Here is a 13,354-nt window from a genome sequence, read left to right as displayed (position 1 = left end):
ATCACCGTGAACCTCACACTCACACCCATCACCATCATCCTCACACTCACACCTCTCACCATGAAACTCACACCCTCACTGAAACCTCACACTCACACCCCTCACCGTAAACCTCACACCCGTCACTGTGAAACACATCCATCAGCGTAAACCTCACACTCCCCACTGGGAACCACACACTCACACCCCTCACCATGAATCTAACACTCACACCCCTCACCATTAACCTCACACTCACTCCTGTCACCTTGAACCTCACACTGTTCTCCGTGAAACTCACACCCCTCACCATGAACCTCACACTCACACCCATAACCTTGAAACTCACACTCACACCCTTTGCCATGAACCTCACACTCACACCCGTCACTGTGCATCTCACACCCATCACCGTAAAACTCACACTCACATCCTTCACCATGAACCAAACACTCACACCATCCGTGAAACTCACACTCATATACCTCACCATGAACCTCACACACACCCATCACCATGAGCCTCACACCCGTCACCATGAACCACACCCACTCACACCCATCACCATGAACCTCACACCCATCACTATTATCCTCACACTCATTACTTTGAGCTTCACACTCACACCCATCACTGTGAATCTCACACCTGTCACTGTGAAACTCACACACACACCTGTCATCCAAACCTCACAATCATAGCCCTCACTGTGAACCTTACACTCACAACCGTCACCTTAAACCTCACACCCATAACCTTGAACCTCACACCCATCACCGTTATCCTCAAACTCACACCCATCACCGTGAATCTCACACTCACACACATCACCCTGAATCTCACACTCACACCCCTCACCATGATCCAAATACTCACACTCGTCACAGTGAATCTCACATTCACACACCTCACAGTGAACATCACACTCACACCCATCAATGTGAACCACACACTCACACCCATCTCCATAAACTTCACATTCACACCCTTGACCATGAATCTCACACCGCTCACTGTGAATCTCACACTCACACCCCTCACAATGATCCAAATACTCACACTCGTCACAGTGAATCTCACATTCACACACCTCACAGTGAACATCACACTCACACCCATCAATGTGAACCACACACTCACACCCATCTCCATAAACTTCACATTCACACCCTTGACCATGAATCTCACACCGCTCACTGTGAACCTCACACTCATACCCATCAATGTGAACCTCACATTCACACCCCTCACCGTGAAACACACACTCACACCTGTCACTGTGAACCTCATACCCATCACCATAAATCGTACACCCATCACTGTGAACTTCGCACTCACACTTATCACCCTGAAACACACACTCACACCCATCTCTGTTATCCTCACACCCATCACCATGAACCTCATACTCACACCTGTCACCATGAATCTCACACATCTCACTGTGAAACTGACACTCACACCCATCAATGAAACCTCAAACTCACATCCGTCACCCTAAATCTCACACACATCACCAAGAACCTGACACCCATCACCATAAACCTGACACCCCTCACTGTGAACCTCACACTCACACACCTCACCATGAACCTCACACTCACACCCATCACCGTGAACCTCACACTCACACCTGTCACCGTGAATCTCACACCCCTCACCATGAACCTCACGCTTACACCCCTCACCGTGATCCTCACACCCCACACCATGAACCTCACACTCACACCCATCACCGTGAAACTCACACTCACACCTGTCACTGTGAATCTCACACCCCTCACCATGAACCTCAAACTCACACCCCTCACCGTGAACCTCACACCCCACACCATGAACCTCACACTCACACCCATCACCATGAATCTCACACTCACACCTATCACCGTGAATCTCACACCCATCAGCGTGGACCTCACATTCACACCCCTCACTGTGAACCTCACACACACGTCCTTCACTGTGAACCTCACACTTACACCCATCACCATGAACTTCACATTCACACCCCTCACCGTGAACCTCACACTCACACCTATCACAATGAACCAAACACTCTCACCCCTCACCGTGAATCTCACATTCACACCTATCACGATGAACCTCACATTCACACCCCTCACTGTGAACCATACACTCACACCCCTCACTGTGAAACTCACACTCACACCCATCACCATGTACCTCACACTCACGCCCATCACCATGAAACTCACACTAACACCCCTCACTATGAACCTCACACCCATCACCGTGAGACGCACACTCTCAACCATCACCGTGAAACTCACACTCACACCCCTCACCATGAACCAAACACTCCGCTCACAGTAAACCTCACACCCATCACCATGAACCTCACACTCACACCCATCACCATGAACCTCATACCCATCACCATGAACCTCACACTCACAACCCTCACTGTAAACACTCCAGTCACCATGAACCTCACCCCATCACTGTGAACCTCACAGCCATCACCGTGAACCTCACACTCACAACAATCACCATTATCCTCACACTCACACCTATCACCATGAAACTCACACATTCACTGAAACCTCACACTCACACCCCTCACCGTAAACCTCACACCCCTCACTGTGAAACTCTCATCCATCACCGTAAACCTCACACACCTCACTGTGAACCACACACTCACACCCCTCACCGTGAATCGAACACTCACACCCCTCACCATTAACCTCACACTCACACCCATAACCTTGAAACTCACACTCTCACCCTTAGCCGTGAACTTCACACTGACACCTGTCACTGTGAATCTCACATTTACACCCCTCATAGTGAACTTCACACACACCCATCACCGTGAAACATACTCACATCCATCACTGTGAAACTCACACCCATCTCCATGAAACTCACACTAACACTCCTCACCGTGAACCTCACACCCATCACCATGAGACACACTCTCATCCATCACCGTGAACTTTACACCCATTACCGTGAACCTCACACTCACACCCATCACCATAAACCTCACACCCATCACTGTGAACCATACCCACTCACACCAGTCATGAACCTTATTCGCACCCATCACCATGAATCTCACACTCACAACCATCACCGTGAAACTCACACTCACATCTTTCAACGTGACAATCACACTCAGACCCATCACCGTGAATCTCACACCCATTACCATGAAACTCACACTCACACCCATCACTGAAACCTCACACTCACATCCTTCATCTTAAACCTCACACATCACTGCGAACCTCACACCCATCACCATGAACCTTACACTCACACCCATCACCGTGAAACTCACACTCACACCCCTCACCATGAACCTTACACTCACACCCATCACCGTGAAACTCACACTCACACCCGTCACCCTCAACCTTACACCACTCACCGTGAACCTCACATTCACACCCTTCACTGTTAACCTCACACTCACACCCCTCACCATGAACCTCACACTCACACCCCATCACTGTGAACCTCACATTCACACCTGTCACCATGAACCTCATATTCACACCCCACACAGTGAACCTCACACTCACACCCCTCACCATGAACCTCACATTCACACCCGTCACCGTGAATCTCACACCCGTCATCGTGAACCACACACACACCCATCACCATGAACTACACCATCTCACAACCCTCCCTGTGAATCTCAAACTCACACCCCTCAATGTAAACCACACACTCACATCTGTCACCGTTAACCACACACACACACACACCCATCTCTGTAGACCTCACACTCACAGCCATCACAGTGAACCTCACACTCACACCCCTCACCATGAACCACACCCATCACCGTGAAACTCACACTCACACCCATCATCATGAACCACATACACTCCTCACCATTAACCTCACACTCACACCCCTCAACGTAAACCTTACACTCAAACTCGTCACCGTGAACCTCACACCCTTCACCGTAAACCTCACATTGGGCGTTGTAGTTGTAGAAGAAATTAACACCAAAACAAAAGGAGAATAGCAGGCCGGGCAGCATTTGTGGAGGAAATGGGACAGACTCGAGGGGTCGCACAGCTGCTCCTCCTCTTCTCATTGGGTACCCCCAGATTGCCCAAGCGCCTGACTTGCTGAGACAGTGAGGCGTGAGCGAGCTGGAGAGGGAACGCTTACCCTCCAGGTTGCGGCCTTTGGCCATCTTGCTTTGCCCCTTGCGCTTGTTGTACCAGCGGAAACACCTCAGCACGTTCACACCCATCACCAGACGGACAGACACTGCGGAAGACAACGCAGGTGAGGTCAAACGAGAGTCCTTTCCTTGGGGCTCAGCACCAGCGGTCTGAGGCCATTGGACAGCGCACCTGACGGTGCTGTGAAGGATGAACAGTGACGAACCCTGCTAACCCAGACTAGGGACACGGGTCAGGTTTCTGACACCACACCCCCCCCCAACTCACACCCTGCTACTTGACTGTAGGTATGGGTCTGTCTCCCCCAACCCCTGCATCGCTGGGCAGCGATGGGAAGCAGGAACTTTGGCCGATATCCCCCTCCCTCTAACTCAGGGTTCACTAGGCAGCGATGGGGAGCAGGAACCAGGGCTGAATCCCCCTCTTTCTCACACATACACCTAGGGATCAGTGGCCAGTGACGGCTGATTGTGCCAGCCCTTAGGACTGAGCTCGGCATGAGTTATTGACTACCTCAGTCGTTGGGCCCAAGCTGAAGAGTGGGACAGGTCACTGAGATCACCACACTATGCCCACTGCCCCTTCTCCTTCAACCGCCTGGGTGCCCTTCTGTGGGATCATTACTCACATCTTGGAACATGCCCCCCCCCCCACCAGATCACACCTGCTTACTTACACGCCCTCGGATCACACACACTCACTTTCCCCCTGGATCACACTCACCCTTTCATTCTCCCCCCAAGATCACACTCATTCGCTCACTCTCGCCCCCTGGATCACACTCACTCGCTCATACTCGCCCCCTGGATCACACTCACCACTCACTCACTCACACTCGCCCCCTGGATCACACACACTCGCCCCCTGGATTACACACACTCGCTCATGCTCACCACCTGGATCACACTCACTCACTCACAATCACCCCTGAATCACACTCACTCGCTCACACTCACCCCCTGGATCACACACACTCACCCCCTGGATCGCACTCACTCATTCATGTTCGCCCCCTGGATCACACTCACTTGCTCACACTCGCCCCCGGGCTCACACTCACCCCCCACCGATCACACTCACCTACTCACTCTCGACCCCTGGATCACACTCGCTCACACGCCCCCTGGATCACACTCACTCGCTCACAATCACCCCCGGATCACACACTCGCACACGCTCGCCCCTTTTATCACACTCACTCGCTTACATTCGCCCCCGGGCTCACACTCACCCCACCCCCCACTGATCGCACTCACCTACTCACTCACGACCCCCGGATCACGCCAGCAAGATAACATGCACTCATTCACACGCACCGCTGTCCCTGCTCACACTCACCCCCTCTGATCACACTCACCCCCTCTGATCACACTCACCCCCTCTGATCACACTCACCCCCTCTGATCACACTCACCCCCTCTGATCACACTCACCCCCTCTGATCACACTCACCCCCTCTGATCACTCTCACCCCCTCTGATCACACTCACCCGTAGAGACCAGTCACTCCTGGAAACTCTCAGCAGCGTCTGCGAACGGCCGAGCACCTCCCTCCCTCCCCCTGAGGGTGTGGGCCGTCCTGGAGGAGCGTGGAGGCGGGGAGCTGCTTGCGGGCACATCGGTGCAGTGAACGCCGCCTGTACTGAGCTACGCAGTCACCAGCGACCAGGCAGCATTCCCGAGCGGACCTGTCCATCCCCGCGGGTTAGGGAGGGGTGTAGCGGGTTACAGAGATAGAGAGAGGGGGTTACAGAGACAGGAAGGCGTGTCGGGGGGTGACAGAGAGAGGGTGGGGGCAAGAGACTGGAGGGTGTTACAGACACGGAGGGGTGTAGGGGGTTACAGAGAGAGAGGGGAGGGGATTACAGAGACAGGGTGGGATGTAGGGGGTTACAGAGAGAGAGGGGGAAAGGGACTGGTGGGGGTTACAGAGACAGGGAGGGGGAGGGGACTGGAGGGGGTTACAGAGACAGGGAGGGGTGTAGGGGGTTGCAGAGAGAGAGGGGAGGTGATTACAGAGACAGTGAGGGATGTAAGGGGTTTCAGAGAGGGGGAGGGGGTTACAGAGAGAGATGGGGAGGGGGTTACAGAGAGAGAGAGAGGGGGAGGAAACTGGAGGTGTTTACAGTGACAGAGAAGGGTGTAGGGGGTTACAGAGAGAGAGGGGAGTAGGGGACTGGTGGGGGTTACAGAGACAGGGCAGGGTGTAGGGGGTTACAGAGAGAGAGGGGGGAGTAGGGGACTGGAGTGGGTAACAGAGATAGGGAAGGGTGTAGGGGACTGGAGGGGGTTATGGAGACAGGGAGGGGTGAGGACGGTGGAGATAGGTGTAAAAAGTGCTGGGTGAAGAGACTGGAAGTTAAATCCAGTCTTGTTGCATAACGTTTGGGTTTTCGTGCAGACCTATCAGGGCCTGCCTATTATATTTGACCCAGACATAACCCCAGAAAGTCTAAAATCACTCCTAAATGTTTGGCAGGGTTGAAGTGAATTGAAGATACCTTTGGAGAGGACAGTGTGTGTGGTGGGATTTAGCATGGGTAGGTGGGCCATGGCACTCTGAAGGGTCCCGAGATGGGTCTCACGGAGGGACGAGAGGACAGGCAAAGAAACGTGGAAGAGACTGTGTTTGGAGCCTGTGTGCCTGTATGCACGTGTCAGGGTGCATGTCTTTGTGTACTGCTCCTTGTATGGTTGTGGATTTCTGTAACTGGCAGAGAGTTTCTGTGTGTGAGAGGGACTTGTTCTTCACTGGCAGAAAGGGAAAAAGTTGTTGGAATGTGAGCAGTTCTGATGTAAACTCCCCGAGGACCTCAGCAGAAGGAAACCAGCGGTAACAGGCTGGCTCCTGTGTGTAAACCAGCTCAGTCAATACTGAGTTTCACACACTGGGAATGTAACAAATGTCCCATCAGTAACCCAGACAGACTGAAAGGACCCATGCTAGGATCTACAGTGACCAGACCCATCCCAGTGTCCAGGTGACCACTCCCATCCAAGTATCCATGGTAAGCAGACCCATCCCAGTGACCATGGTGACCAGACATCCCAGTGTCCAGGGAGACCTGAGCCATCCCACTGTCCAGTGTGACCAGATCCATCATGGTGTCCTGGGTGACCAGACATATCCCAGTATCCAGGGAGTCCAGTGCCATCCCAGTGTCCAGGGAGGCCCGACCCATTGCAGTGACCAGGGAGACCAGATCCATCCCAGTGTCCATGGTGACCAAATCCATCCCAGCGTAGAGGCCACTACAGAAGTTGCTACTTCTGTAGATTGGTGCTGCACGTTCGCTCTCAGTGCCCCATGCGATAAGCCGATTGTGCCAACTGCGAAAAGTGAGGGCACTGGGCTAGAGCCTGCCGGGCGCGAGGGTCCTTGCCTAGCTCACGCCGTGAGTTGAAGAGTAAGAAGATGAAGAAGAGCTCAAGCGTTACCAATAAGCAGGGGCCCCGCCGCAACTCTGCTGTGTTGACCTGGAGAGCCAGTGATTCACCTTACTCTTCTCCTTCTACTTCTTCTGAAATCATGAGTGGAACTTCCAGCGACAAGGCAAACTCTGACAGATCACCGCAGGGAGTCCCTATTCTACCTTTCGTGACGATAAACCAAGATGAACCCCACGGGCTGAAGCATTCCACGATGAAGGTGGAGGTAAACGGGAAGCCTGTTGAATGTTTAATTTGGACAGTACTGACAGCTATATCCACCCTACCTGAACCTTAACCTGTATCCATCTAAACACAAAATTTCTATGGCTTGTTCTGGACTAAAATGAGATGTTACAAATTGCTGTAGGATAACCCTGAAGGTACAGGGAAACGAGTACAAAGATTTCAAATTACATGTGCTCTCTGGTCTGTGTGCTCCGATGATATTAGGACTAGATTTCCAGTGCCAAATGAAAAGTATTATACTGGCGTTTAATGGCCCATTACCATTGATCACAGTACCCCAACAGGCTGTTTGTGGGTTATCAACTCTTAAGATTAAACCTCCATGTCTTTTTACCGATCTAACCCTGGATTGGAACCCGATAGCTACAGAGAGTAGGCATTATAGCAAAGAGGACAGACTCTTTATTATGAATGAGGTTAGACATTAATTGAAAGAAAAAAATAATCGAACCCAGTACAAGTCCTTGGCGCGCACAAGTAGTAGTCGGAAAAAATGGCGCGAAACCTAGGATGGTCATGGACTACAGCCAAACTGCAAACAGGTTTACGCATTTAGATGCTTATCCCCTGCCTCGTATCTCAGACGTGGTAAACCAGATTGCACAATACAAAATATATTCCACAATTGATCTGAAATCAGCCAACCACCAGGTACCTATTCACAAGGACGAAGGCAGTTTTACTGCTTTTGAGGCAGACAGCAGACTATTTCAATTTAAAAGGGTCCCTTTTGGAGTACCAATGGTGCTTCCGTTTTCCAAAGAGAGGTGGATAAGCTAGTAGACGCTCACAACTTGCAAGCCACCTACCCTTATCTGGACCATGTCCCAATATGTGACAAGGACTTAAATGATCACAATCGGAAAAACTTAACAAAAATTCCTTCAGGTGGCCAAGGATCTCAACTTGACTCTGAACAATGACAAGTATGTATACCGCATTAAACATCTGGCCATACTGGCCATATCGTAGTGAGTAAAGGGGAGATTAGCCCTTGACCCAGAGGGAATGAGACCACTCATGGAGCTGCCCTCACCTGCGACACAAAAGTCCCTCAAGCGCAGCCTGGGTTTTTTCTCCTATTACACTCACTGGGTGCCCAATTACACAGATAAGTCGAGGCCACTGTTTAAAACTACTAGTCTGAAGAAGCCCTCCGTGCTTTTGAACACATCAAACAGGATGTTTGATGTCAGCTATTGGTGAGGATTTACCATTCTAAATGAAATATGACGCGTCCAATTGGGCTTTAGCAGCAACACTAAATCAAGCTGGTAAACCTGTGGCCTTTTTCTCTTGGACATTTCGTGGTCAGGCAATCCTCTATCGAAAAGGAAGCGTGAGCCATTGTAGAATCCATTCACTATTGGAGACACCTTTTAGCTGGAAAGAAATTCACATTACTGACTGATCAACAATCTGTTGCCCACAAATTCAACACTAAATTGGAGAGCAAAATTAAAAATGATAAGATTATGCGCTGGCAAATTGAACTTTCTACTTATGACTACATTATATTCTATCACCTGGGAAAATTCAATGACTCCCCGGACGCTCTTTCTCGCATGACCTGTGCAATTCTGCAGCTGGACCGTTTGAAAAGCCTTCATGATGAATTATGTCACCCAGGGTCACTAGATTTTATCATTAAGTCCCTCAATTTGCCATACTCACTAGAAGATATCAAGAAACTGACTAGCGAGTGTCCAGTCTGTGTGGAGTGTAAACTTCTTCTTTCTTTGGCTTGGCTTCGCGGATGAAGATTTATGGAGGGGTATGTCCACGTCTGCTGCAGGCTCGTTGGTGACTGACAAGTCCGATGCGGGACAGGCAGGCACGGTTGCAGCAGCTGCAAGGGAAAATTGGTTGGTTGGGGTTGGGTGTTGGGTTTTTCCTCCTTTGTCTTTTGTCAGTGAGGTGGGCTCTGCAGTCTTCTTCAAAGGGGGTTGCTGCCCGCTGAACTGTGAGGCGCCAAGATGCACAGTTTGAGGCGATATCAGCCCACTGGCGGTGGTCAATGTGGCAGGCACCAAGAGATTTCTTTAAGCAGTCCTGTACCTCTTCTTTGGTGTACCTCTATCTCGGTGGCCAGTGGAGAGCTCGCCATAGAACTTGATCTTGGGAAGGCGATGGTCTATTACAAACCTTCCACTTCTACATCTAGACCCTTCGAACACCTCAGTGTGGATTTTAAAGGACCGCTACCCTCAAACAATATCTTCTCCCTTAACATCATTGATGAATTCTCTCGTTTTCCCTTCACTATACCATGTGCTGACGTTTCTGCTAGTACTGTTATTAAATGTCTTGATATGATTTTCAGTATTTTCCGTTATCCTAACTTCATTCATAGTGACAGAGGGTCAGCTTTCATGAGTACAGAACTTAGGCAATACCTCCTTGATAGGGGAATCCCTATTAGTCATACTACAAGCTATAACCCATGGGGTAAGGGTCAGGTGGAGCACAGTAACGGTACGATCTGGAAAATTATCACTCTTGCACTAAAGTTGAAAGGTCTCCCCACCAGCTGCTGGCAAGAGGTGCTGCCAGAAGTATTAAACTCTATCCATACACTGCTTTGTACATCTACCAATGAAAGTCCTTATCAATGTGTTTTTACTTTCCCTGGAAAATTGAAGTCTGGATCAACCTTGCCAACTTGGCTATCTAAACCGTGAGAAGTTTTATTAAGAAAACATGTTCGACCCAGCAAATCTGACCCGTGTTCAACTGCTTCGTGCTAACCTGCAGTATGCTCATGTTGCTTTTCTTGATGTGAGAGAGGACACCATTTCCCTCAGGGACCTGGTCTACAGTCTACTAGCCCTTCCACTAACCTGGCTCCTTCCCTGCCCTGCCCATCATGAGAAAAACCTGAGGAACAATACTCTCTACGTGAAAATGTTGCCTCACACTCTCCACTCTCTTCCACAGCTGGTGAGAAATGTCTTTCGTTTGGAGATGAAGCTCCTCTCCCACGCGCAGATCTTCGCGAATCTCTAAACCTCCCTAGAGGCTGTGCTATGACCATTTCTAGTCATAGACATATTTACCATGGCTACTCTCTGTTATCTCAGGCTTGTAGCCTGTTTTCTGGTATGTGTCTGAATTAATTCAGTTTTTGTGTTATCCCGCTGTAACCCTTTACCTTCTGAATTTTTAAAAACTCGTCTACTTTTAGTTTTTTTTCCTTTTGTCAGTATTATATTTTATTAAAATTGGTCAATTTTTGTGGGGGGGGGGTGAATGTGATTATGTAATGGGGGTGTATTATACTGGCTGCTTCTCATGTATGGAGTTGCTTGCTATTGGCTCTGGCTGTAGAGATGCTCCATCCGACTGGTATAACAGATGGAGATACTTTCCCTATAGAGGTGGCTAGAGTCTGTTAATAAAAGCCCAGTATTAGTATGGTGCGCTGTTAGCCAGAATCAGACACACACAAGGTAAAGACTGTACAACAGGCTTCAATCCACAAAGACTTCCACAGAGCCAGGCTGGCTGTAGCTGCAGCAACTCTGAGTGAGGCCTCGTCAGGTCGGCGCAGTCTTATATCCCGGAGGGTGATTGACAGCCGGCCAGGTGTTGTCCTGTCCCCTTACACTCCTGCAGGTACAGAGGTTGCCCCCTGCAGTAGGCCGGTGGTACACTCCTGCAGGTACAGTGGTTTCCCCCTGCAGTTGGTCGGTGGTGTACCACAACATTTAGTATAACACTTGTCTGGTCCATGTCTATGGCATATCACCGGCTAACAACCCCCCTTCCCCCACCTCATCAACAGCACCCCCGAATCCCATTGACAGGTAGGTCCCAGCTAGCACCCCACCAACCCAATCAACAGGTAGGTCCCGGCTAGCACCCCTCCCTGCCCCACCCCCCCACCGCTGAACGAGCCCCTTCTAACACGCTAAAGCCACCCTCTAACATTCGTTCTGGCACCAACCCTGGTTACAGAACCAGCGACCAGGTTTCAAATTTAAATTTAAATTTTGTAAATTACAGAAATTACCTGATTAAAGTGAACTTTACATAATTAAGGACTACAATACTGTTTTTTTTTCCAAATTACTTTATATTTTGCACTGTCTTTTGTCTTTTAAACTGTTTATTCATAATGCTGTTGCATTAGTTAGGCATTGAATGAATGAGTCTCAAGCAACCGGAAAATGTGCGTATCTGGCATCCAGCAATCCCCATAGGTGTCTGTCACCAGGGATTTTACTGTATTGGGTATAGGAGTTGGGTTCTTATGGTAAAGTTGTAGAAGACATTAGTGAGGCCAATATTGTGTGCAGTTTTGGTCACCTAACTACAGGAAAGGAAACCAATAAGATCAAAAGAGTGCATAGAAATTTTTTACCAGAATGTGAGTGAAGTTGGAGGGTGTCCAGTCAGAAAATGTGGTGGTCTCAGTCTGGTAGTGTATGAGACCATGGACAGACACATCAGCAAGGGAATGGACGGGGAATTGAAATGGGTGGCCACTGGGAGATTCACGCTATTGCGGCGGACGGGGGAAAAAGGGAGAGAGACAGAGCTGGGGGAAGATCCGCAAAGAGCATGGATCTCCCAGATGTACGTTGGAGGGATTGGATGCAGACAAGGAGATCACTTTGTTGAGCACCTTGGCTCTGTCCACCACAATACCGTGAATCTCCCAGTGACCACCCATTTCAATTCCCCACCCCATTTCCTTGCTGACATGTCTGTCCATGGTCTCATACACTATCAGACTGAGACCACCCAGAAATTGAATGAACAATACCTCATCTTCTAACTGGGCACCCTCCAACCGTTTGGCATTAATATTGCCAGAATGCTCTCCACGGTACATCTGCAGAGGTTTACGAGAGTCTTCAGTGACGTACCGAATCACCTAACAAAGTACAGCCGTTGGGCAAGCCTTCTTTGTGATTGCATCAACATGGAGGCTCCAGGACAGATCCTCAGAGATGTTGATCCTCTCCACTACCCAGCCCTTGTTGAGGACTGGATCATGTGTTTCTCCCCCCCCCCCCCCCGCCTTCCTCCTAAAGTCCACGATCATCTCCTTGGTCTTGCTAACATTGAGCGCGAGGTTGCTGCCATTACACCATTCAACGGGCTGATCCCTCTCCCTCCTGCACACTTCCTCATCATCGTCAGTGATCCTGCCGACAACGGTGGTGCCATTAGCAAATTTTTAGACGGCATGGGAATGGTGCCTGGCCACACAGTCGTGAGTGTAGAACGAGTCGAGCAGTGGGCTAAGCATGCATCCTTGGATGCACAGAATAATCTAAGCATTGCACCATAGATAGCTTTTCTTTTGGTCTAGTAATACCCACAGGAGGTGGTCCTGTGAAATCTGAACTAATAAAGTAATGCCAACTATGGATGGAGTAGAAAAAATCTGATTGACAGCAGAATTATGCCACGTGGTTGCACAAGAAGGGGGCGAGCCCGTCTAGTATTTGATTGACGTCTAGTTGTCCAATGATGGATGATGGTGGGCGGGGAGTAATTGCCCCAGCCCTCAT

General features: G+C 49.9%; 1 protein-coding gene across 1 annotated transcript in view; it reads right to left on the bottom strand.

Annotated features, from left to right (window-relative positions):
* The window catches only part of LOC138752590 (uncharacterized protein C17orf114-like), a 49,161-nt gene extending 42,762 nt beyond the window's left edge, over positions 1-6,399 (bottom strand). The window contains exons 1-2 of the mRNA XM_069915379.1: positions 5,645-6,399; positions 4,138-4,239 (exon numbers count right to left, since the gene is read on the bottom strand). Of these exons, the coding sequence (XP_069771480.1) occupies positions 4,138-4,222 (85 nt within the window). The 5' untranslated portion in view covers positions 4,223-4,239; positions 5,645-6,399. The remainder of the gene's footprint in view (positions 1-4,137; positions 4,240-5,644) is intronic.
* Positions 6,400-13,354: the final 6,955 nt, after the last annotated feature.

This window comes from Narcine bancroftii, chromosome 2 (genome assembly GCF_036971445.1).
Source record: "Narcine bancroftii isolate sNarBan1 chromosome 2, sNarBan1.hap1, whole genome shotgun sequence".
NCBI lineage: Eukaryota > Metazoa > Chordata > Chondrichthyes > Torpediniformes > Narcinidae > Narcine > Narcine bancroftii.
Note: the sequence above shows the minus strand (reverse complement) of the source record. Positions and strands in the feature narration are given on the sequence as shown.